This window comes from Sinocyclocheilus anshuiensis, unplaced genomic scaffold (assembly GCF_001515605.1).
Source record: "Sinocyclocheilus anshuiensis isolate Anshui unplaced genomic scaffold, SAMN03320099.WGS_v1.1 scaffold1457, whole genome shotgun sequence".
Lineage (NCBI taxonomy): Eukaryota > Metazoa > Chordata > Actinopteri > Cypriniformes > Cyprinidae > Sinocyclocheilus > Sinocyclocheilus anshuiensis.
In genome coordinates this window covers 154,032-181,329 of record NW_015549662.1, presented here as the reverse complement: position 1 = coordinate 181,329, position 27,298 = coordinate 154,032, and the positions used below count along the sequence as shown (strand labels likewise).

The 27,298-nt window shown below is 37.1% G+C and overlaps 1 protein-coding gene across 1 annotated transcript in view; it reads right to left on the bottom strand.

Annotated features, from left to right (window-relative positions):
- Positions 1-21,306, bottom strand: part of LOC107660294 (collagen alpha-1(XXIV) chain-like) — a 122,610-nt gene extending 101,304 nt beyond the window's left edge. The window contains exons 1-3 of the mRNA XM_016449575.1: positions 21,067-21,306; positions 12,896-12,966; positions 4,061-5,343 (exon numbers count right to left, since the gene is read on the bottom strand). Of these exons, the coding sequence (XP_016305061.1) occupies positions 4,061-5,343; positions 12,896-12,966; positions 21,067-21,122 (1,410 nt within the window). The 5' untranslated portion in view covers positions 21,123-21,306. The remainder of the gene's footprint in view (positions 1-4,060; positions 5,344-12,895; positions 12,967-21,066) is intronic.
- Positions 21,307-27,298: the final 5,992 nt, after the last annotated feature.

Here is a 27,298-nt window from a genome sequence, read left to right as displayed (position 1 = left end):
TTATACTAAATTATATATATATATATATATATATATATATATATATATATATAATTTTATATATAAATATAATTATATATACATTAAGTAAATTACACAATACACACACATATTATAGATATGTTATAGATATGCTATAATAGATAGATAGATAGATAGATAGATAGATAGATAGATCTAGCAAATAAATAACCACTAAAATTAGCAAAGACTTGTCCTTAGTACAAAATATGTGATATAATGACAGTCAGAACATATCTGATGTTTAATAAACCACTGTGTGCAGCAGTATTTTGGACCAATGATGTCTTCTCTGCTACCCAGCATGATGCTCGAAAATAGAAACCAAGAGACTGACCAAATGTCCTGTCGGACAGCGCTGACAGAATGAAAACATACTTCCAAATGTGGCTCTTGTAAACATAACTATTTAGGAGCAATCGCATGTCTATAAAAAACCCTCCATTAAAAGCTTCCATTAACCTGATGCTCTGATGCTCATTAGCCTTTGAGGAACGACACACAGCTACAGCATCGCTAACTAAACAACCCTGATTCTTTTATAGCATGCATTTTAAAAGCCTCATAAAAGGACATTAAAAATTCACACTGACCTGCTGTTCTGTACTCAACACTGCTGATCACCAGTAAATAATTTTTTGGGATGTTGGTGAAGCTTAAACGGCAAGCTTCATAAGAACATGGTTTCACTGGTCCATCACTAACCATCACTAACCAGCACGAGCAAACATGTCAGTTCAGCAGGGCTGTTTAATCACCTTCTGATGGGACAGAGAAGAGAGTCTATGTTCAATGTTAACTAACACCTGTTTTTTTCCAGAAGAAACCAACAAAACCGTTTATTCACTCTGTGTGTCCACAGGTGGAACCACTACAAACGCGAGTTTGATATTTGACAACACTTGGAGACAATAAAGGTTTAAAGTTTAGTGCTTGCAACAACAAACAGCTGACAACTATCTAGACCAGATCGGCTCTTTTGCCAAGATGACCAGTGATTGATTTGTAGCCAATGTAAGGTAATGGCTAAGTGTGACAGCTGCTACAAACATGCAGTACATTGAGTGTCGACCAGCAACATTTCTAACATATTGGTATACATTTACTTACATCGTACACTCCTGGTACAAGAGTGCACAAGTGCTTTTCACATTTTTAAATTTTATATATTACTTTAAAGCTGCTTAACTGAAAATAATGCCTTAGTACTAGGGTTGGGGGATATAGCTTAAAAATAATTAAATATTTTTTTTAAATAAAATTTAATATTTTTCAATGTTAATATTAAATTAAAGCATATTATTATGCATAAATTTAAAAAAAATAAATGCAAAAATTCATGCATAAATGCATGCATCAATGACTAAATAAATGCATGCATGCTTAAATGCATGCTTAAATGCATAAATGTGTAAATAAATAAATGCATAAATACATTTATCAATCAAATCAAATCAATCAATCAATCAATCAATCTTTGGAACAAAAAATAAATATTTTTGACTAAAATAACTGTTTAAACTAGTTAAAAATAATTAAGACATGTTTTCCACACTGTTATTCACTAAATAAACACAATGATGAAAGATGCACTAACATGTAGAAAATACATAGTACGCTACATATGTAGATACATATGTTCTGTACATAATATCGACATACAAACAATATTTATCTACATAAATTGTGTACTATACGTGTGTGTGTGTGTGTGTGTACTGTATGCATTGTATTTATGTACATACATGTATGTATGTACATAAAGCCACACTTAGACTTATGTAAAGGCCTTAGATGAGAGTGGCAGCAAAGAAAATTCCCAGATATGGCCCTGTGTTATGACAACCATTATTCAAGACTCACATAAACAAAGCCTCACAGATTTTTGAAAGCACCAGTCGTCTACCTAATGTGCCTCTTATGTTTTGGCTGCTTACTGACAGAAGTGTGTGTAGGAACATCTGGAACGGAGGTTAATCGTGCTCAGCCTATCAGAGAAGACGAAATGTTTCGGGGCCATGCAGCTGCGTTCAGGGCCGACAGAGATCTGTGGAAACTCTGAGACAGCAAACCGCCTGAACACCGCAGGTGAATCTACATGTTCAGTAATCAAACCCATGTTGAAAGAGATGCATTGGTCTACAGTTTGCTCTCACAAACAGTTACGTGGCTAAAACCCCTCTAAAACCATCAAGACAGACCAGGTAATCTCCCTAAACTGGCTTGAGCTGGAAAGTAAGAGTGCTTTGGATAAATGACAGAATGAATTATTAAATGTCATTAGATATTTTAAGAAACTGATTACTGTGCTATGGAAACAAAAATCACATAGCTATCCATCTCATTCATTGATTTGTACCTTCGAGGCATAATTAGAGTTACAACAGGAGAGGAAAGTGCAGTGAAACGCTGACTTTGGATAGTCCCAGCTGGTGTATTTACCTCCCCCAGTTCTTCCAAGACAGGAATGCACCGTATCCCTCGGCCAAGTAAGAGCACTTAGGGTGACGTCCAAGAAAAATATCGACAAAGTCATGTCTCATATCCACATATCCTCACACGAGCCACTTATGCAAACACCTTGGTGTTCCACACACAAACGCGCAGGCAACTGTTTAAACATGAATAAAACATTAATTTATAGGAGCTTCAGAGCGTCATCGTAATCTTTTCCAAAAAGATAATCCGGCTTCTGGCTCGTATCTTCATTCGTTTGTTAGCGTGATTGAACATATTCTGGGATTCTGGAACTGAGGTTCACAATGGCCTACTGACCTACACTTGATATACAACTGCGCTCCACCCTGCAGTTCTGCTGTTGAGAGTTTATTAAATGTACTTTTCTATATTTAGCATTTGCTCTGACTAAATCGAGCCATATTCCCTATGCTATAACAGTGAAAGAAGCAAGGAGAAAGAAGTCATGCTGTACTAGTACAGCAGAGCCATAACCGAGAGCTAAGCTAGTGCTAATTCATGACAGGCCTATTTACCATCATTCACTCTGGCAGCACACAAATTATGAATTATATACATCAAACTTCATGTGAACACCAAATCAGATCATTTTGTTCTAGTATACCATAGCTGTAAACTGAGATTTTTTTCAAGTTGCCCTAAAGTCCTCTTGGGAAATGATAAAAAATGGACACTCTGGGAAATATCTTACTTTTTCTCAATTCTTCACTACCCAACATAGCCTCATGTCTTTGATAGGTGGTGAAAAAGAGAGTAATGGAAATCCAATACGCACAATTGAAAAGTTAATCTATGTACTTCATCATTTGTGTGCTGCTATAAAGAATGATGGGAAATGTAGGTTCACCAAATAGGTCTGGGTTCTCATAAATGGGCTGAATAGGTAGCATTTTCTAGCAAGCTTTAACACCGTTCATCAACAGATAAACTAAACTGTACCATCAACATTCACCATTACAGCTTATCTCGATGACTAGCAATGATACGCCTCCGGCTTGGAAAGAAACCCCCAGAGTTTCTCCACAACTAATTACAACATTGTGGTGCCATTCGTGTGCGCTCATCTCATAAACATGATCATCCTGACATGACTTTGAAAGCAGAATTAGTCTAGACTGAGTGTTTTGACATCACCTGGTTATCTTGTTGCTAGGTAGGGCAAACCCCATTACAAATGGAGGTGTAAATTAGCACATCAGTCAAATTACAGCATGAGCAACTGGCAGCAACTTGAAACATGCTATTATAACCACCTGAAAGTCCAGGAGGACAAAAACAAACTATCACCTTGCTTCTAAATCACTACCTGTCACCAACAAATTATTTACTACTTCTCTTGCCCAGTAGACTCCTGATCAAATATGACTTGCAGAAACTCAGCCAAGTCCATGCTCTCTCTCAAAGAGCTTTTCATTCTGCCCAAGAAAAAGCCATAAATTAGCTTGAACTCTTGTGCATTGTAATTTGGATCAATACTCAAGTAGCGCTTTGCTCTGGCTTGCAGCGACTTGATTATGGAAGTCATTCAGAAACATGAGAAAGATAATCAGACAGTACTTACTGGAGGACCCTGTTCTCCTTTAGGACCAACAAATCCATCGTAGTCAAAGAAATATTCATCTTCTTCAAAACCATAGTCGTATCCGTAACCCTCCGAGTATCCTGCATCGTGCACCCCCTCCTGGACCTGTTCCTCAGATTGGTCCACCAGGTTGTAGCTGCTCTCTTCACGGTACAGGATGGTGCTGTTCACTTTAGGATTGGTCTGGAGTAGCTCTTTGTTGGATTGGTGGGCTCTATCGTCATTCTTCAAGGCCTCTTTCAAACGGCTCTGCTTGACGATGGTGATCAAATCCGGCGTGGCCTGAGTTGCTCTGGGCTTCTTGAGAAGTGGCTGATTCTCAGTGACATTTTCACCGTCAAGGTTCTTGTCTGTTGTGGGGTTGCTCGTGGAAGTCTCTGGAGTGAAGTAGAGGGATTGCACCTTGCTGAATGGTCTTGAAGATGGGTTCATGTGCCTAGGTGTGTTGGAGCGAAACATCGGAGAGCTTGTGGTTGAAAACTGGTCAAAAAGTGCTGTGGGAATAGAGTTGGTGGCCGTAGTGGAGTGATCAGCAAGAGTTGGGATAAATCTCTGAGAGTGTGACTCCGAAAAGCTGCGGTGGAACTTTGGGGAAGGTGAAACGGATGGAAATGGGGACTCTGAGCTCCCTGACAGAGATCGGAAGGTGTCGGACAGTCTGCACTGTTTTTTAACATAGTCACAGTAGTGCACCGCAGCTTGGGCGGAGGGGTAAATATCCAGCTGGCATAATGCTCCTTCAAACTGCACCATCCTGGAGTCCATCCTTCCCACAGAGAGGCGGCCTTCAGAGCTCAACGTCTGTGGACGGGCCAGCGTTTCCTCGCCGTACTGCACAGCCCCGCAGCGTGCATAGAAAGATACGGAGCGTGGCCGGACCCCCACAGAGAAGGAGTGCCACTGTCCATCTTGAACATCGTACTTGAAGTAGATTGATGCTTTCTCTCCCATGTAAACCACTACCCTTCCGGGCAGGAGCTGCAAGCCGAACTGCAGTCTGTCCCTGCCATCACGCACACTAAAAATAAAGGCATTGTTTGCTCGCCAGGAGCTTAAACTCACTATGATAGAAAACTCCTCCTCCATGCCTGCGGGGAGCAGGTCCACCGATGGGGCCTCAATAAGGGCATCCCGTCCGAGGACAACCCCAAAACCAGGAGGCAGGATGGACAGAGATGAAGCAAGGGAGGTGAGGTAAGGTGTCCCGGAAGAGTGTATGTCCCTGCGACCCGAAAGGCCCAACTGATAAATAAGGTCTACACCTTGAGAGAAAGAAAGAGACAATTGTAAGCAACAAGCTAAGCAGGGTTTGGCTAGGTAAACACCACAAGAAAGACATTCGATGCGAGTTTGTTGTGTGGTTGGTTCTGCTAGGGTGTTCAACTTGGTTTTTAGCATGATGCTAGAGTGTCCCAAGTTTGTTCAAACCTCTAAACTAAAGGATGAGCAGTAGAGATTAGCAACTAGTCCACGGCTTTAATTTAAATCGGTTAAATATTTCAATTTGGCTGACAGTCACCATAAAACATTTTCTGACTTAGAAGGCCTCTATAATACAAACAACACAAGCGACTTTGTTAAATATGTGCTTTGACATACATGACATCACAAATTACCCATGAGCCCTTGCATAGCATCTGTGGTCCAGATGAAGAAAGAGAATGAGAGGAAAGTGGGGGTCTGAAACCACACATCTCTTTTCTCTCTTTCTCTTTCTGTGTGGATCCTTCTTTCTTTTTTCTGTCAAATGTTATTAGTCTGTGTGCATCTGAGTGGCCAGAGAGATGAGAAAGAACATTCTGAGGAACTAATCCCTCGTCATATCTGTTTAGTTTAGACCAGGGCCCTTCAATTCCAGTCCTGGGGGGCAGATGTCCTGCAGACTTTAGTTCCAACCCTAATTAAACACACCTGTATGTAATTTGCAAGTATTTCTGAACACTGTAAAAGACTTGTTCCAGGGTACTTGATGGGGTTGGATTTAAACTCTGCAGGGCACCGTCCCTCTGGGACTGGAGTTGAAGAGTCCTGGTTTAGACTCAAATGAAAAACTTATCACACATAATTTCATTTGGATGTTAGATACTTTCTTGTGCCCCAGTTTAATGTGCAGAGACAATTAAGTAAAGCATTCATAAGCTGACTTCCTGAATAGTGCAAATATCCATTCGCACCTTGAATGAGCTATCTGTTAGCTAGGGTTGCACGATTATGACAAAAATCATAATTGTCAATTATTCCCTTGAGACTGTAATTGCGATTATTAATTACGATTATCACAATTTACATAGAATGATGTTTATACCACTGTTTGAAGCAACCGCATGCCATATTTTTAGATGAAAATAAACAAATTGAAAACACTTTTCAACTTTTTATTTTACTTTTTATTGCTTTTCTATAGTATTAAGCCTCAAATGGCATCTATACATTGGATTGGTTTCTTCTTTAAATAAAACAGTAAAAATATTCATGGTATTATATTGTTATACTGTCGGCGCCGATGGCCTCGTGGGCAGCGCACCGACATGTAGTGCCTTTGCGCTTTGGGCGTCCTGAGTTCGAGTCCTGGCTTGTGGACCTTTCCCGATCCCACCCCCTCTCTCTCTCACCCACTTTGCTTCCTGTCGACCTACTGTCCTATCTAAATAAAAGGCATTAAACGCCAAAAATAAATCTTATAATGTTATACTAAAACTAAAATTAAAACAATGGAAAAACCCTTTAAGATAACAAAAACACATCTTAAGCATGTAGAATAATGATTACGTAATTGTGCCATCCGTAAATTAGAAATTTGATTAATTGTGCAGCCCTACTATTAGCATCAAATTTTTTGACCTGTCTAAACAACAAAAGTCACAGACATTTAGGTGGACACTCTAGTGGAGCTTCAGTGAATGCATATTACTTACTGATATTTTTAGGACAAATTAGTTTTATCTAAATGCTTGCTCCTAACCCAGACTTACCCACTTACACCCATCAACTGATAAGGCATGCTCTGGTTTGGGGTGGACTGATCTAAATGGAATTTGGACTTAAAGATGAAGTTTGCCATTTTTGCACCAGAGTCACCAAACAGAACTGCATGCTTTACATTTTTTCAAGACCAACAGATAGTCTCATGCATTAGTTGAGTCCGTGGTGCTGAGTTGGGATGCTCATGCAAACGTAACAGTGTTTAATAGCGCCACAGAGTCTCAGCCTTACACTTTTCAGGGAAATCAACCTACAAATGGTTTACCTACTGTCTCCACATATTAAGGTAGGATAGAGGCATTTTAACATCAAAGAAATTACACACTTTGTTAAATACAACACACGACTGGGTTAGCAGTAGTATTTGTAAAATGCTTACTTTTAACCCAGACTTTCCCACTTGTACCCATTAATTGATAAGGTAAGCCCTTGTTCTACAGAATTTGGACTTACAAGTAACGTTTGCAATTTCTGTACCACCAGTGTCACCAAACAGAATTGCACATGTTCAACTTCAAATGTTTTCAAGACCAACAAACTTGGTCCATGTTGCTCTCTCGGGCTGGTTAGGATGCTCATGCAAACCTAACAATGTTCAATACAGCCATACTTTTCAGGGGAATTAACCTACAAATGGTTTACCTGCTGTTTCTGTATATTAAGCTAGAACAGAAGCATTTTAACAATGAGGAAATTGCACACTCCTACTTTAAATACATCATAAAGTTATACAGGCCTGAGGGCAGCAGAGTAGATCCGTAAGGAACTACAGCAAGTCTGTTTTTGAGATCAAGTGAAAATGAAAAGTGAAGTAAGGCCAAGTATAGTGTCCCATACTTGCAATTTGTGCTCTACATTTAACCCATCCAAGTGTACACACACAGCAGTGAGTAGTGAACCAATACACACACACACACACACCGTGAACACACACCCAGAGCAGCCATTTTTTGCTGCGGCACCCGGGGAGCAGTTGGGGGTTCGGTTCTTGCTCAAGGGTCTTGAGGATGGTATTGAGCGTTGTACATTCACTCCCCCCACCTACAATCCCTGCCGGTACCGAGACTCAAACCCGTGACCTTTGAGTTACAAGTCCGACTCTCTCTAACCATTAGGCCACCAACAAGTGAGCAGGAAAGCTTGTCCTTCTGTCAGCAAACAGACAAGCTTTTACACGGTTTGAGAATGTCCATGGAGAAATCTCTGAGGAAATGTGCTGGAAACAGGCACTTTCATTACTAATCCAGACTTTCTGCTTTTCGTTTAAACAGATCTCTTCATCCTCCACTTAAACAGATGACAAGCGAAAGACAACAACGGTGGAGACACAAAGTTACCGTTGATCCCTCTCGTTCTTTCTGTTCTGGAGTTACAAGTTCAGCGCAGGCTGTTACTGTGCCTCGAAACTCTTTGTTGCTTGATTCACCGTGGTTTTAAAAACAGACGGGATCTTAAACAACCATGAAAAAAAAGAGAATTAGACTTCAAAGCTCAACCAGCCATGTTTTTGACTTGTAGCACATGGATGACCCTGTGAACTTTCACCTCTTTGGCAGTTCAAATTGAACACTGAACTCTGTCGTGCTATGGTCATCTGGAGTGCCAAACAAATTATGTTAAGCTGCGGATAAATATTAACCATACTAAAGATTAGTCTTTCAGACAGTTGGTGGATGATAAAAAAGACTTACACTGACAAAATGTCATAGACACTTTAGGTTTGATTTTTTTTTTTTGCATTGAACCAGTAAGAAACCACCTAGAAACCACCCAGAACACCCTTGCAACCAAACAGCAATGTGTTACAACCCACTTAGCAATATAGCAATGCCTTGGCAACCACCGACAACACCCTAGCAACAACATGCACGAGTAAGCACCACGAGTGCACTGCATTGTGGGATACACTTTTGCTCAGTTACATACTGCACATTTTGATAAATCCAGAATGTTGATAAACAAACTGATACTGGTAGCCATTGACTTCCATATTATTTTTTCCATACTATGGAAGTCAATGGCTACCAGCATTCTTCAAAATATCTTCTTTGTGATTTGTGAAAAAAACATCAATAAAAGCATTACTTATAGCGCACATCCCATCCAATAATCGCAATAAGCTTTGCGCTTTGTTACTTTTGAAATGAAACAAAGTCTCAGCTTTCAAATTCTGTCAATTTTAAGAGTTTTGATGCTCTTTAATTTGGCATCATTTTATCATTAAAGTTTCTTACATGCATTTTAACTGTTTTTATACAACTCAGTTTTGTTTTGAGTGTTGATTATTAAACACATTTGATTAATTAACTGATTTAGGTTTTCGCCTAAATTACAAGTTTTGGTTTCTGTGTTGCTTAATTTTATCAGTTCATGCATTCCCTGGGAATCGAACCCATGGCCTCAGCATTGCTAGCGTCGTGCTCTTCTGTTTGAGCTACAGGAATGTACAGTACAGTAAACAATCTTCTGTAAGCTGCCAACTCGCAGTGTAATGATAGTCGAGCAGTTTTCTAATGATATACTTTAAGGCTTCAGGATGTTGTGCAATCATAATTCATGTGTGCTTGTGTAACATCTTTACTGCAGGCTGTCCTCTATTGTTTGAAGGTGTCTTTTCTTCCTAATGTCAGCTTGAACGGCAGCCAGGCAGTGTTTTGTATCTCAGCGAGTGTTTGATCTTTATATCATCTTTGTTACAGTGATGATTTCAGATAAAGATCAAATGCTGTGTAAACTGCAAGACTATGCTATCACAACCTCCATCCCCTCCATCTAGACCAGCGGCAGCTGACGTTAATGCAGCACTGAATGCTAGTGGTCTAAACGTCTTTTCTTTTTTCTTTTCTTTTTGAGAAAATTCATACTTTTAGAAATTAATTTCTAAAAAATTAATTAGAAATTAATGTTTTTATTCAGCAAGGATGCATTAAATTTATTAAAAGTGGCAGTAAAGACATTTATAATGTTACAAAAGATTTCTATTTCAAATAAATGCTGTTCTTCTGAACTTTCTATTCATCTGTGAATCCTGAAAAACTAAATTGATCACAGTTTTCACAAAAATATTCGTCAGCACAACTGTGTTCAACACTGATAATAATCAGAAATGTTTCTTGAGCAGCAAATCAGCATATTAGAATGATTTCTGAAGATCATGTGACACTGAAGACTGGAGTAATGATGCTGAAAATACAGCTGCGCATCACAGAAATAAATGACAGTTTAACAGATATTCACATAGAAAACAGCTGTTTTAGATTTGTAATAATATTTCACAATAATATTGTTTTTACTGTATTTTTAATCAAACAAATGCAGCCTTGATGAACATAAAAACAAAAAATATATTTATTTTGTTATATAATCTATAATCTGTATAGTTTTATTCGATCTATCTATATCTATCTATCTATCTATCTATAAATACACACAAGTATTTAAAACATAGCAAAATATTTTAGCAATAAGCAATTTATTTAAAGTATTATATTTATATAATTACATATATATCTATATACATCTATCTATATCTATATCTATATCTATATATATATATATATATTTCTAACTACATTTAATATACACAAAATGCCAAAAATCCTTTGAATTGCAACACATTTCTGAATCAGAGTCTTGAATCGAATCACTGAAACTGATTCAGGAGCTTGTCAGCCTGTCACAATGTTATATTTGCTGACATTTAAATCAGCGATGCTATTAAAACATATCTGTCTGAACAAGAACGGATTGTGAAATTAGTATAATGACAAGCTCTTCTTTTGAAAACTTAACAACCTAATAAAAAAGAAATCCCAATTACTGTATGTACTGTATACTGTATATATTTAGTTCAAAATCATTCTAAATATACTATATATAAATTCGCCATTTATCACCCAGTCTGAATCACTATGGTTTCCTCTCAGTATCTCTCTTCCTGCCCTCAGAGTTGATCTTCTCCATCTCACACAAATAAATGCAAATGCCAAAATCCTCCCACCAGCTTAGATCAGGTTTCCATCGGAAGAAAAGCAGCTCACCGCAGGCTAACCTGCTTGACCTGTGAGTCCATCTAAACCAGCCTGAACCTTCCTCACTTCCACACTGTCTCTCTGTATCTGTACAGTCTTCAGCGAGAGAGAAGAGCCCTGCAGAAATCTGGAAATGACCCATTAAGATGAAAATATGACCGAAAGTGAGAGATAGAGAGTCACTCGGAGCGCAAGAACAGACACGCAGACGATTCAGTGAAGAGAGAGCAGCACGCTCACAAGCACATGCAATCTGACACAAATTCTTTCTGTTTGAACGCTTGCATTTCCTTCCCTTCCAGCTTCCCAATGTCCTTCCTTCGCTTTTGGTTTCCTTCTGAATTTACTCTAGAGTAAAGTTCATGGAAGCCGGTTTCCGCCATGGAAAAAAAAAAAAAAGAGGTAATTACAACTTTTTATCTCGCAATTCTGACTTTTCCCCCTTGCAATTCTTTGTTTATATCTTAGAATTCTGACTTTTTCCAATAAAATTACAAGAAAAATGTCAGAATTGCGAGTTGCAAGATATAAACTCAGAACTGTGAGATATAAACTCAAAATTGAGAGAAATAAACTCATAAATTCAACATTGCGAGATATAGACTCAGCATTCCAAGATGCAAACTCAGAATTCAGAGGAAAAGAGTCAGATTTGCGAGATTTAAACTTAGAATTATGAGACTTTAACTCAGAATTACGGGAAAGAGTCAGAATTGCAAAATGTAAACGCTGAATTATGAGGAAAAAGTCAGAATTGTAAGATGTAAACTCAGAATTACAAGGAAAAAGTCAGAATTGTGAAATTTAAATTCATAATTTCATAACTCAGAATTATAAAGAAAATGTCAGAATTGCAAGATGTAAACTCAGAATGTCAAGGGGGGAAAAAATAGTTCATAACTTACAATTGTGATATATGATCTCGCAATTGTGAGATAAAAAATGTGGCTGATTTTTTTCATTCTGTGGCTGAAACAAGCTTCAATAAGAATCACACACACTTAAATCTCTTTAGCTTTTGCTCTTCTTTTGTAAGTTGCTTTGGATAAAGCATCTGTTAAATGCATAAATGTAAACTTTTTAATGTGTTTCCACTGTTTCATCTGTTTATAAGCACTCAGTAATTCACACTGATTGCCATGCATCATATATGAGAGCCAATCATATATTGTAGCTCATATACAAGCATTATTATACACACAAATGGCCATTTAGTGCCTGTAAAATGTTTTATGAGTTTGCTCGCTGCTCACTGCTCCTTTCTTCCCCCATCACTCTTTCTCTGTGTGTTTATATGCAATCTACATAGACATTTCACCCAGTCTCAGATTCATATTAACAGTAAAAATATGTACACTGGCAGATCGGTGTTTCCGTAGAAACAGAAATACAATCGGAAGGAAAACAAACAAAACGCATTAAAATGACTGTTTGCATTTGTTTGTGTATGTTTTTTTGACTCTCAAAGCCGTGATTCCCATCCACTTCCATTATAAGACTGACAGACTGCAACGGTTTGAGTTAAAAATCTCCGTTTTTGTCCTACTGAAGAAACAAAGTCACCTACATCTTGGATGCCCTGGGGGTAAGCAGATAAACATCAGATTTTCATTTTTGGGTGAACTATCCCTTTAAATATTACAAACGATTTACTCTGAATATTAAACTGGGATACGAGGAAGTATTTTAACATCCAAATGACACACATCGGCTTTAAATAATGGCAGAACTCTGAGTGCATGCAGAATTTCAGAGGTCAAAGGTCAGCGGTGAGAAGGTGAAGGGTGAGAGGTGAGCATACCTGAAGCTGCTGATGGCTCTTCTGCTGACAGCAGCGCCACACATGTTGACAGGAGGAGGACGAGGAATCTCCTGCGGACAATCAACAACAAACACTTCAACAGTCATAAAACACTGGCACTGCGTACTGTGTAGTGTATGGCTGAATGATCTGGGGCGGAAAAAATTTAATTGCTATTTTTCAGCAATTTTCATTTACGATGCGGTTAAAAAGAAATTCCAGACATGCTGTGCTTGTTTGTAGGGCTGCACAACATTTTGTGATTATATATCAATATGGCTATTATATAATAATAATAACAATTATTATTATTATTATTATTATTGTAATTTTACAGTTGTATAATGTTAAATTATTATTATTATTACTAAATAAAAAATACTAAAAACAAAGAACTATTACTATTGTAAAATAAAAATGGATATTTAAAAAAAAAATAATAATAATAATAATTAATATTATTATTATTGTTAAAAGTATAAAAATAAAATAAAAACAAAAAAGAACTATTACTATTCTAATATTTCACTGTAAATGAAAAAAAATTAGTATTTAATAATAATAATATTTTTACATTACAACTGTAAAATTACAATAATAATATTTATGGCTGTTTAATTAGCTTCATTTTCAAATGTTAAACCATCAGACTTTTATTTTGATGGAAATCCACAGGGAGCCATGAAAGCTTATTTTTCCATATCGTGATTTTTTTTTTTAATTTGTAATTTGTTTTGATTAATCGTTTATCCCTAGAGCATAGAGTATACTATATACTGCATATCACATGCAATTCACAATTCAAACAAATACATATGCAGCATAGAGTATTAAATGTCTCAAGCTGACTGAAATATGTTGCATTTAATTTGGCAGGTTAATTCGTTTTTGCATATTTAATCCAATTTCTTGCTATTGTGCAAGTATAACATGTCTTTAAAATATTTGCAACTGGAGTCTGAAAAATAAGCTTTTCTCTTTGAATTAATTCTGATTGAATTAATTAATATCCAACACATTTTCTGACCCCATTAGCAGTTATTTTCTTGTTGTACTCACTTCATTTTGATCAATTTCTCAATAAACAAGACTACTTTATCATGATTTAACAATGTTTTTCACTTTTTGCAGCAAGACTGCTCGTTTTGCACATATAATGCAGAACTGGTTTTTGAAGGCACGTTATGACTGGAATTCCTGCCAAAATAAAGGCCTTCACACAAACCGCCGTCAGATGTTTACATGCTTTTCGATCTAAAATCTCAGATCGCTGCGACCTTCACACTGAACCGAAGGCATGCGCTCATGTACAGTAATGCCATGCATGATGCTTTCGTTGTTTTCCAGCGTGAATGGGAATCATCAGACATTCCTGGTGTACGTGAATCCCTCAGGCCTGAATTCCTGCTGGAAGCCTGTTCTCCAGTGACTCACTACAGGAACCCAGCATGTGCTCCTCAGATGTACAGAATCAACAGAGCACAGTCCAGAATCAAACAACAAACCCCTCGAGGCCGTGCAGTAAGAGATGCTCTTATAAAACACCCTTAATCACAGTAAAATCATGGTAAAACCTCATCCTAACCAAGAGCGATGTAACATGTTTCCAGCAATAAATACACTGAAAGAAATCAAAGCCAATCAGAATACATGAGAATTTGAACCAATGAGATTCCATTGTGGGCGGGGCTACAAACCAGAAACCTTAAAGTAACAGAGAACTACTTGTGCAACACTGAAAGACATAAAACTCATTAATACCGTATTGACCCGAATATAAGACGATGTTTTTATCAACGAAGAAACATCATCCTCTTACAGGACTGACAGTCGGTTATATAATCCTTCCAGAGAATGTGGAGTCAGAGAAACCATCATTCATCCTGACACAGTGTTGAGATACTTCCCTCATAAACCTTAAACCAGCGGCCCGAGGGAAGTCTATCTGGTAATCATATCTGACTAACACTAACCCCAAGAGATTTCATCCCCCACCTGATATATCCTGACACCAACAAAACCTTCAAGATACAATTCTGAGCACAACTTCAACCACAATCAAATGCACAAACAAACAAAAAAAGTCTCTTTTCTGCACTTTAACTCCTCAGCACCAAGTTTTGGTCATTTTTTATGATTAATTGCTTGTTATGTTTCTCATTTGTAAGCTACGTTGGATAAAAGCATCTGCCAGATGTTCTCAGAGGTCCATGACGCTCCTTCAAGGAAAACACATTATTTCAAGCAACATTACCTGCTGTTTTGGATTGGTCAGCCTGATCGGTTGGTCAAACTTATTTGCTTTCCCACAGTTCTCTCTGAGAGGACGCTCGAGAGCACGGTGTGACATTCCACGGCCGGAGAAAAGCAAACAAAAACACAAACAAAACACGGAGGAAGAAAGAAACAGAGAAGACCGAATCTAAACAAGAGTTTGTCTGAGCCCTTGTACGTTCCTGTGATGATTCACCGGACGTCATATTCCTCAACATCTGAGAAAATGCTTTTCATAACTCTGAACATGATGAAACAATCTCCATTTTCTGCGAAAAACGCTGGATTCATCCATCCACAAATTTCCAAACCTCATTAAAACAGGCTGTGAGTAAATCCTGAGATTTGCAGCGATGCCAGACCCTAAATTACTCTCACATCTGGCTACTGTGTAGTGAACAAAACTAGTTCTGAAGCAACGTTGGCTCGTTTAAATGACTGCTAGCAGTGTTGGGGGTAACACATTACAAGTCACGCAAGTTATGCAATCAAATTACTTTTTCAAGTAACTTGTAAGGCCATGCATTACTTTTTAATTTACAAGAAAATAACCGAGTTACTTTTTCAAATAAGTATCGCCAGTTACTTTGTTTTCTCATTTATTGACTGACAGCTCTCCTGTCCGCATGTTGAGAGAAATCGGATTGAATTTTTTTTTTATTGCTGAACTTTCTGCATCCTATTCATGCAATCCAGAATAGCAGCATAACTGAAAGGTTTGTTTGAGCTGCGCTCTCTACTGTACAGATGTGAATTTACATTTCACTTTTGGTGTGAAAGGGCTTTTACATTCGTCAAAAATAGAACTTTTTTATATTAAACAAACAAGCAAGCCCAGCCCAGATTTAAAAACTAACAAAGTAACGTAACACATTACGTTCCATAAAAAGTAACTAAGTAACGTAATTAGTTACTTTTTTAGGGAGTAACGCAATATTGTAATGCATTACTTTTAAAAGTAACTTTCCCCAACACTGAACAAGTGACTTCCAAATATAAACAATAGATTCAATTTATAAAACTAGATTCAGAAAGTTGCATCCACTTTTGCGGGTCATGAAAACTATAGCATTCAATAAACATTCTGGTTCCTCAGCAGCAATGATTTTTGACCAATGAATTTCTAGATTTGACAAATTCGACAGATTACTTTGGGTTCAAGCTAGGGCTTGGCGAATAACAATAATAATAATTCTAAGAGACTGAATTCAGCGAAGAACACAAATGACTCGTGATTTTAACTAGTTTAAAGCCAGATGAAACAGCGCTGACAAACAGCAGAGACACTGTGAGCTACGATACAGTCAGAAGACAACAAATCAGTCTACAAATCACCATCATTTACCATGAATTTACTGTAGTAAGTAACACTAACTGCATCATGGTATTGTGGCAGAAATGTGGGATATTTATATGAAACTGTTATATTATTAATGCAGACATGAATTAAATGAACTGAAGGAGTAATGGAATATTATTACAGTATTTTTTTGTGTGTAAGCTACACTGTAAAAAATGATTGCGACTTTAACAATAAAAGACTGTAAAAATGCTACAGTAAAAACCTGTTAATTGATTATCAGTAACTTTCCATACTATATACGGTGAATAACTGTATATACATTTAATGTAATTTTACAGTAAAATACTGTTAAAATTGCGGGTTTTTAGAAGTGGAAAAGAAAAAGTCATTGTATAATTTACAGTAAAAAAACGTAAATTGACACTCCCAGAATTCCCTGCATGACACTTCATATTTTATGTTTTTTCTTCGAAATAACTGTTTCTTCTTAGTTTTTTCTTATCAGTTGTGTACATTAGGGTTTTATCTTACATCTAATATTGTTAAATTAATGTTTACTGCATAATTTCAGTATCATGTGTGTTACCATGATAAGTGTTGAGTGTTTGTGTGAATGACACTGTGCACCTTCTATACATATATATATATATATATATATACACATATATATTAGTATTTCCCTTCTCAGCTTGTGGAGCTGTTTGTGATGAGCTTTGATTCATCATGTGACTTTCTCATCACCACCAGTTTTTGGTGGTTATCAGTGCATTACAATGGTTCAAAACAGATATTAGTACTTCAATATGCTGGTTTATTAGCATTACATCAGTTAATGAAATACGTTTTTTTATTGTGAATTTAAGTTAAGTCTGTAAAACCTAAAATGTTGCTACCATATTTTTTACGGTGAAGTTCTGGCAACCACAGCTGCCGGTATTTTACCGTAAATTTCACAGATTTTTTTTTTTTACAGTGTATAGTGTTTGTGCATTTATGCTAAATAGACTACTGTTTTTCACACAAATACCTAGAAACCATATAGTTATATTTTTACCATGGTATTGAGGTGCTTTATAACAATGGTTAATTTATGGAATAAAACTCAAACAGTCCGAATAATTACATTTCACCATGTAAAAATGAAGTTGTTACAATTTTTACAGATGTTAATGTTTTTGATAATGAACATAAATTTACATCTGCATCCTAACTCAAGCCACTCCTGTCAACTCAAGCTACTGTCAAATGTGCATTTCTAAGAGACAACAATTTAGTATTATTAATAATGCAGCCTGCACTGCAAACTGTGCTGAAGATACGCGTCATCAAAGTCAGGAACACAAACCGGTTTCATGATTTGAAACAATATCACTCATTATAATATGCAGAAACTAAGAAATTATTTTTTTCTATTAAGAGATTTATTTTGTTAAGGAAAAAATCACTGGAAAAGTGTAAAGAATTCAAAAACGTGACGTGTTTGTCATGTTCTGACCATAAAGAGTAGTTTACAACCACAGTTAATGTTCTGGTTTCTACAACTTTCACTTAGGAGCAAAAATCTGCCTTTAAACTTGAAAGAAATAAAGATTTTTAAAATTTATCGTAATATTGATCATTTTCAGTTGTCAGATTTAGGTTAAGGTTCCAACTCTTTTTGGCTGCTAGTTCTACAAATACTGTAACTGCCTATGTGACCCCAAATATAAACAATAGATTCAATATATAAAACTAGATTCAGAAAGTTGCATCCACTCTTGCAGGTCATTCTGGTTCAAACATTCTGGTTCCTCAAGATTTCAAAAATGTCCTGACCCTTATTGACCTGTAAGTATTTCATATTGCCTTTTTGACCTTAAATGTCCACAGCATTGGGAGACAGTTGATATTACAGCATGCCAGTAAGCAGTAAGCAACTACTGTGTCGTTTCACTTGCACTTGACCTCCGATTGTTCATCTACCTTCAATTCTAGCAACGCAAACGGCTTTAAAGCTTCACAAAACAGCAAGGAAGTCACTCAAAATCATCTTGACCAATCGGCTATTGGGGGTGTGGCTAATGCAGATGTCTCTGATTCACAGCACTTGCATAATTTACGCTCGTATCAGTCCATGCCAGAGCTAAAGCCGTGTTCTCAGCATACTTATGCAGATGCTCGCGTAGCCGAGATTGTTCGCTCACTGATCGGCTGCCAATATCTGAGCCTGTTGGCATTGGTTTCTCACACCTGCAGCCAGAGCATGACTTCATTACTAAAGCGCTGTTCTGTTGGTAACCCATAAAGACAGGGTTAGACTTAGACCTGGACCTTCTAAAAAAGACCTGTGTTTTGGATGCTAAGCTTCTTCTCTAAAAAGATGGACTTCTTTAATGACAGCAAGCTTATGCAGATTCACCAGCACCAACCCAGCCTGGGAATTCAAGCTGGTTTAGGTCCAATCATTTAACAAGGTGAAGAGCGATATGCACACAAAACAACATCAAAGGCACCGTCAAACTATCTACGCAACTATGAATCAAGAACAAGTGGTGCTAAAGTATCTGGGAACATCTCTGAGAAGTAAAGTGCAATGTTCCTGGAAAGTAAAGCAAAAAAATGTCTAGTTATGTAATAGAAAGCATGAAGAAAGCCACAAATAAAGACAATTCCATGGTCATTATCACAAAATAAATCCCATCAGCATGATACAAGACCCTCGTGAACACCCTGCTGGGTTTATTTTGCAATAATGACAGCATTACTCTTCTCTTCTACTGTACGTGTATGATGATATGGTGAATGCTAGTATATTGTACCCTCTAATGCTTCTGAATACATTGACTCTCTCCTCTGTCTCTCCGTGTTGGATGTGCAACGACACTAATGAACACATTAAACATGTGCATCAACGCTCATCTAACAAATGCAAACCATGCATGCAAAAGTAACTGCGGTAATGCCAAAAATAGTATCTATTATAAACGAATCCTTATGATTACATTGGGTTCGAGCTTATGAAAGTTTTTTAGTTGACAAATCAGGTCAAGGTTCCCACACTTTTTTGGTTCCAGGTTGGAGGATGTGCAACGATACTCAACGCTCATCTAACTAATGCAATCATGCATGAATAAGTGACTCTTGTAATGTGAAAAATAGTATTTATTAGTACTGAATCAAAGAGATTATTGGATTCAAGCTTACGAAACTCATTTTTAGTTGTCAAATCAGGTTCCTACACTTTTGAAAAATGCCTTTCCAAGAGTTTTTCCAATGAATTAGATACGAACAGACATAAACAATTATACTTAATAGTGTGCAACGACAGATTACATTGGGATGAAGCTTATAAAAGTAACTTTTAGTTGTCAAATCAGGTCAAGGTTCCCACACTTTTTGACCAATTAATTGGTTCCCGGTTGGAGGATGTGCAACGATACTCAACGCTCATCTAACTAATGCAATCATGCATGAATAAGTGACTCTTGTAATGTCAAGAATATTATTTAATATGACCGAATCCATCTGATTACTTTGGGTTCGAGCTCATGAAAGTCATTTGTAGTTGTCAAATCAGGTTTCCACACTTTTTAACCAATGAATTTCCAAGAGTTTTCCAGACATTCACGATTAGACTTGAAAAGACAAACAATTACACTTAATAGTGATCAAAACATCTCCAGAAAGACCCCCCACAGTTGTCGTCAATTAAATGTTTTGGAAATGTATATGCCTTTTAAATATTTCCATCACTTTTCTCAATTTGGCCCTTGATATTTCCAGGTTTTCTGTGACCAAAGCAACCTTGTCATGTAGAAACATCTTCTGAAAGGCAAAGTTCACCCCAAACTGATCACCATTCCAAATCTAAATGACTTACTCTCTTCCGCAAAAGACATTTTGAAGAACACTGGGTTTGAAGACATTCTTCAAAATATCTTCCTTTTTTCCACCGATGAAAAAGGCATACAGGTTTGGAACGACATGTCAATGATGTGGATTTGTAGGGATTTCATTGAGTCAGGAACGGCTGTCCAGATGTTAGAGGTCAATGCTCATCTCCATGAGGAATGTTGCCGCTGTTGTGTGTTGCTTTGGGGATGTCAACTAACAGCGCACAGTAAAACCATTCATATTTCAATCACTTCAGCCAAATCTACACTTTATGAAACCAGTTGCAAACATGCAAACAAATAAGCCAGTAAATCACAAAGCCTCCTCATCTGGTGCACATTTGGTTCTGAAGCAGTTGGAATTTAACCCCGGATCAACATATGGAAAATACAGCAGCAGACAGACTGAAAATCCCAATTGATTTGTGACCAGTATGAAGACTAAATCAATCTGGTGTTGGGGGTCACAGACTGAGATTGCGGGAAAACTATATTTAATAAGTTTGCACGAAACTCCAGCATTAATTTAGGAATGCATGTCTACTGTGCAGGAGCTCAATCACTTAGTTGATCAGATGAATGCACGCCAATAAATGAATTTTTTATCATCAATAATGCGCAAAAACTAGTGATTTTTTCCCTTAAAATGTTAGAAAGAACCTGAATGAAGCTTTGCACATCGGGTCTCCACAGAAGCCCCCCCGAGACTGAAAGTTACTCACGTTGTCGTTGTGGGAGAAACTTGTCCACTCCTTGTCCGTTGGGCTCCTAAATGCATTTGTATGCATTTGTCCAAGCAGCAGTTTTCAAAGCGAAAACAGAATTCCACCGCAGAAGACACCACCAGCTCATGAGACCAGATCCAGCCTGATCAGCAGCGTTCACATCACAGTCCGTCCAGACTCCGTCTCCGGGAGGACGTGCGCATGGAGAGCTTCACGGATCAGAGCTCGAACATCAAGCGCGCTGCTGGGAACTCGGGGCGATGACGGGTAACGGTGGGTTTACTGAGAGAGCAGATGAGCGCGAGAGAGAGAGAGAGTCGCTCCGGGCTCTGAGCTCCGCATGTGTCTGGACTTGCTCGGTTCGGCGCATCTCCAGCGCCGCGCGCTCGGTGTTGGGTTTCACTCATTACTACTGTGACGTCACCCATCCGACTCCGACCCGTCCGGTCATTTACATCCAGAACACTCTGGAACAGGTTTTGCTTTATGGTCAAATTCAGAATATCTAGCGAGAATAAAGTCGCAATGCAGTCAAATTAGTAGCACTATAGGCTGCCTCAGTAGTATTGATTCCTCTTAAAATATTGCATTGCAAATATTGATTATACCATCTGCGGATGTGTTCAGTCATCGTCTCTGGAAGGATTTGGAAAATTATACTGGGTGAAAATTTGATGTAGAATTAGTGACGTTTTATTTTAATATCAGTATAAATGTTTATTTTAAAGATCCCCCCAAAAACCTGCTATGTAAATAAATATTTGTATTATAGCTTACAGCTTAAGTATATTGGGTATAATGTCTGGGCGAACTAAATTTCTTACGTTGTATAAATGAAGACGAATTATGTTTTATTTGCTATTTAGGAAATCGTTTTCAGTACAGCTTTTTAAATAGGAGGACAGATACAGTATGGCTACTTGCAAATAAAACATCATTTTTATGGAGAAAGTGATTATCAAATAAAAATACGTGTTTTTTATTTGATAATCACTTACTGTTACCAATAAAATCAAATAATAATAACTGCACAAAAGTATTTTTTAATGACCATAACAAAATAATAATAATAAACCATAAGATCAATTTAGATCAATATAGTTTTTCAGTACAGCATTTTAAATTTGATGACAGATATTTGCAAATAAATTTATGGATGAAGTGATTATAAAATTAAAAAAAGAGTAATTTTTTTATTTGATAATTACTTTAATTAGACAAATAATATTATCAAGATATTAGTATTATTAACTGTAAAAAAATGAACTGTATTATTAACTGTAAATTATGAACTGTAATTATTATTTAATGACCTCAATGAATTATGCTGGTCATAATAACCATATCGAGACATATTTCACCATCCAATCAATTTGTCATGGATAAAGTCCTGCTCTATATGATTTCTCACTGAAAAACCTTGAACATCAGATGCTAAAGTCCTCAAGAGCTCTGACATTTGACCTTCTGTTTGACCTCACTGTAACCCTGAAAGGTACTGGATTTAGCCTGAACACAAAAATAACCCAACTACACCTTCACACACAACCACTGATTCACAGCATGATGAAAACCGGAATAAGGGGCCGTTCACACCAGACGTGTTCATGCATTCAAAAATAACTAGAAAAAAATACAAGTAGCCTATTTTAAGATGCATTTCTAAATGTTAAACTTGACAAAGCATTTCAAAAGCATGTATTTATAGACTAGTTTAAAAAAAGGTCTATAGAATGAGCATTCGTTATCAAATCATACACTGAATTAATCGGTGACGGAGTTTTTTGTGCCGACTGTCACAATCACTCTTGTGAAAACAGGATAATGGGTCTCAAACGAGTGTTTTAATTTCACCCAGCAAAATGACCCATTATCCCAGAGCAAACACGGGCCACTGAACCGCAGATCAGCAAACCTCATCATGTTGTGTTTGGGTTAAACGCCACTGCAGGTTAGTTCAAATCCCAGCTGGCGATTGTTCAATGTCCCAAAACGGCAGCAAAGCAAAAACGCAACACGAGTGTCTAAAACAGATTCAGTGCCTCATTCAAACCCTAAACCTTCCCGTATGGATCTCTGCTGGTGAGAGACGGGAAATCAGACTTCCTCCCGGGAGGAGCGTAATGGATGGAGCGCATGCAGGAGAGTGGACTGATGACAAACCCAGAATCCTCTGCACACACAACTTCGCCATTCAAAACCAGTGGCCGGATTCATGAAAATTTCCTAAAAAAGATCGAATAAATAAGAAAAATTTGGTGACAATGTGCTCACCCTCAAGCCATCCCAAATGCATTTGAGTTTGTTTCTTCATCAGATTTGGAGAAATGTAGCATTGCATCACTTGCTCACCAGTGGATGCTCTGCAGTGAATGGGTGCCGTCAGAATGAGAGTCCAAACAGCTGATAAAAACATCACAATAATCCACAAGTAATCCACAGCACTCCAGTCCATCAGTTAACATCTGGAGAAGACAAAAGCTGAAACAAATCCAGCATTAAGATGTTTTTAACTTCAAACCATTGCTTCTGGCTAAAATCAGGGTCCATAATCCATAATAACGCTTCCTCCAGTGAAAAAGTGTTCTTTTCTGAATCAGAAGAGAAATCTGCACAGATCAAACACCGTTTAAAACAGTCCAAAACAGCTCTAAACAAATATGTGGATGGATTTTGATGTGAGAGACAACAGGAGATGCACTTTTTTTTATTGTGATGTTTTTATCAGCTGTTTGGACTCTCATTCTGACGGCACCCATTCACTGCAGAGCATCCATTGCTGAGACACTGATGCAATGCTACATTTCTCCAAATCTGATGAAGAAACAAACATCTTAGATGGCCTGAGGGTGAGTAAAACTGTCAGCAAATTGTCAGTTTTGGGTGAAGTATTCCTTTAAAATTTGTTTTTGGAATACAAATGAAATGAGCAGTTACAGATAATTGTATTCTTACACTCTAAAAAATGCTGGGTTGTTTCAACCCAACCTTGGGTCAAATATGGACTAACCCAACTTTTGGGTTAAAACTTTAATTTAAAAATTTAGTCCATATTTGACCCAAGGTTGGGTTGAAATAACCCAGCATTTTTTAGAGTGTAAGAAAGAATTAGCCCTGCTGACTTAAACTGTTGGTAGGTCTACTAGCCTTGGCAATCTGGTTGTGATTGTCTGATTTATGGTTTTAGAGGGGCTCTTGTCAGCTGATCAGGCTAAAAAACAGCTTGACCGGGTGGTTAGACCAGCTAACCCACCTTAGGTTGGTTTTAGTTGTTTTTTGCAGAAGGGAAAACAGAGTTAAATCAAAAACACAATATATTACATCTACAGCTTCTGTTAATTTGATCATAGCAAAATAAATGTTAATGTACAGTTCTGTTGTTTTACAACTGGTTCCAATGAAGTGGTTGTTTCATATTTTTAATTGGTACATTAACTGGCTTATGTAAATGTTCATATGCTATAAACTAACATGCAGTGTGCTGGCATAAACGCCACATGTCGAGCTCCCATTAAAGCCAAACGCTGGTGGTCCCCATCAAACCTCATGGGAGCCGATAAGAGATCGAATGAGCTGGAATTCCGCTTCATTAATATTGCGGTTAATGTGATTAAATAGTTCTGTGTCTGTTTAAAGATCTGTGAGCAGCTACAGCTGTTAGCATTGCAAACAAACATTCAGCTCAGTTCTTCTTTAATTGGATAAATCACCCCAAAAACATGACTTACTTTCTTCTGCAAAGTACAAAAGGTTATATTTTCTGAAACACTCTACAAAATATCTTCTTTTGGGTTTTGCAGAAGAAAGAAATTCATACAGGAGCAACATGAGGGTGACTAAATGATGACAGAATGATGATTTGCTCATTTGTGGCATGGTGTCGATTACAAGCAAAAATGATGCTAAATGGTACAACAGCAATGCATGTGCAATGGGAGTAAACTGGACTAGCAGTCTAGAGGGTTTTGAAGTGAATTACTCAGTGAAAACTGTTTATGTTGTCTAATTCATCTCTTTAATTTTGCATTACCTCCTGTGGGTGGAATTGATGCCATGCAGACAGTATTTTGCATGTAGTTACTGTACATCACGTCACTTTCTGGTGTCCTTGTCCATTTAGGATGCAAAAGTTACAGGAATTGTAGTACAATTGCATATTTGCACAGCTGAATTTCTCCTGAATGGAGAAAAATGCATTTGCCTGCAAAATGGTGCAGTTACTGAGCAATGTAAATAAATCAATTATAGTCTATAGTACATTAAGCAAGTCAACATTGATTTAAACTAAAAAAGTCAACTAAATATCTCACATTTTATAAAGACGATCCTTTTAGGAAATATTTACCTTTTAGGAAATTGTTTTTCAGTACAGCATTTTAAATATAAAGACAGATATTTTCTAATAGAATCTAATTTTTATGAGTAAATTGATGATCATAAAAAGTCATTTTTGTTTGATAATCACTATAATTAGACAAATACTACAAATGCTGGGTTGTTTCAACCCAACTTTGGGTCAAATATGGACTAACCCAACTATTGGGTTACATTTTTTAATTAAATTTTTAAACCAAAAGTTGGGTTAGTCCATATTTGACCCAAAGTTGGGTTGAAACAACCCAGCATTTTTTAGAGTGTACTACTACTACTACTACTACTACTACTAATAATAATAATAATAATTATTATTATTATAAAAATTATTCATGGTAAAATTGTCTAATTAAAATGTTAGCAAATAAAAAAAATTTATAATGAAAAATTATCAATTCTTATTATTATTTCATTGTGGTTGATAAAGAAAATTATTTCTGTACAGTGATTATTATTATTATTATTTTGTTGTTGTTATTGTTGTACAAGTAATTATTCATTATTGGCCACAATTAAATACTCAAGTTAATATGAAATCAAAACTGGCCTGATTTACATATTGGTAAATGTTATTCCAAAATTAATATAAAATAAATAAAAATACATTTAAAATGATAACAATTTTTAAATATTATTATTACTACTACTACTACTACTACTATTATCAAGGGCATATGTTTGATTTTGACATTGGTGGGACAAACAGCAGACAATATTGTGGATATTTCAGGTTGCTTTGTACATTCAGTTTAACTTCAAAAAGTTAAAGAGTGTAAAGTTTATCATTCAGCTGATCTGTGCTCATATGTTTTAACACTTCATCTACTTTATATGTCCTTACTCTGTTCATGTATTAAATGTATGTCCTTGAAAGCATGCAGTTTTCTAGCGTATTTACTTGAACTTGAATTACAACACCAGTGGTTACATACACATATATTTAATTGTTTGATCAAAATTATTGCTAGGGACAATTTAGTAGCTGCTGGATATTGTTAGGGACATGTCCTTAGCGTCCCTACTAAATTCTACACTCTCGGTTATTATTATATTCTGTAGTCATTGTCATTTTTTATCTGAAAGTACAAAAAAATGAGCTGCCGCTGGAAACGCGTTGCATTGCATATGGCAGAGACGTTAGTTTTTTTGGCACATGCCGCCCCACTGACGTAAACGTCTCAAAAACGCCTGTTCCTTTGAAGTGGAAGTGGTACAATAAAGGTCCGATTCATAATGACCCCAGATGTGTATTAATGAGTCCGTCATGGATGCTGCTATGGAATGACAGGCTAAATTCATTACTGTCCCAGCCCTCCTGCCGTACCCCCGACTTCATGCCCATCGGGAACATTTGGGGCATCCCGACGCTAGCTTTCCATTACAGGTCCAGTCTGGAGCTCCAGTAATAGTGCTGTTGGGAGAAAAGCGTTTGGATGCTGGTAAACATTGAGGAGCATGTTGGAAATACACAAGCTGTGTTTTGGAACTGGTTTCTAGCTGGTTTACGCTGGTCCAGTTAGCTGCTTAAGCTGGATTTCCCAACAGGAAAAGGCTCATTGGAATTAAGCGTGTGTTTACATGTCACGATTATATATTGCACTGATGCGAATCCAGTGGTGTTTTCCTTCACGTCTGTTCTTCACATTACCATTCCGTGATGAGAACTGCAGAGGGTCAACTTCCTCTCGGCGCATAAAAAAGTGTCTCAGCATAAAATGAGTTCCTTTCATACTGTTTTAGCCGAGAGCTGAGAATCCTAGAGATTCTCCGTAAATCCTGAATCATCCCAGTCCAGCTGAAAGAGACGATAGGAGAGATGAAGAGATGCAGAAAAAGTGAATGAAAATTGACATCT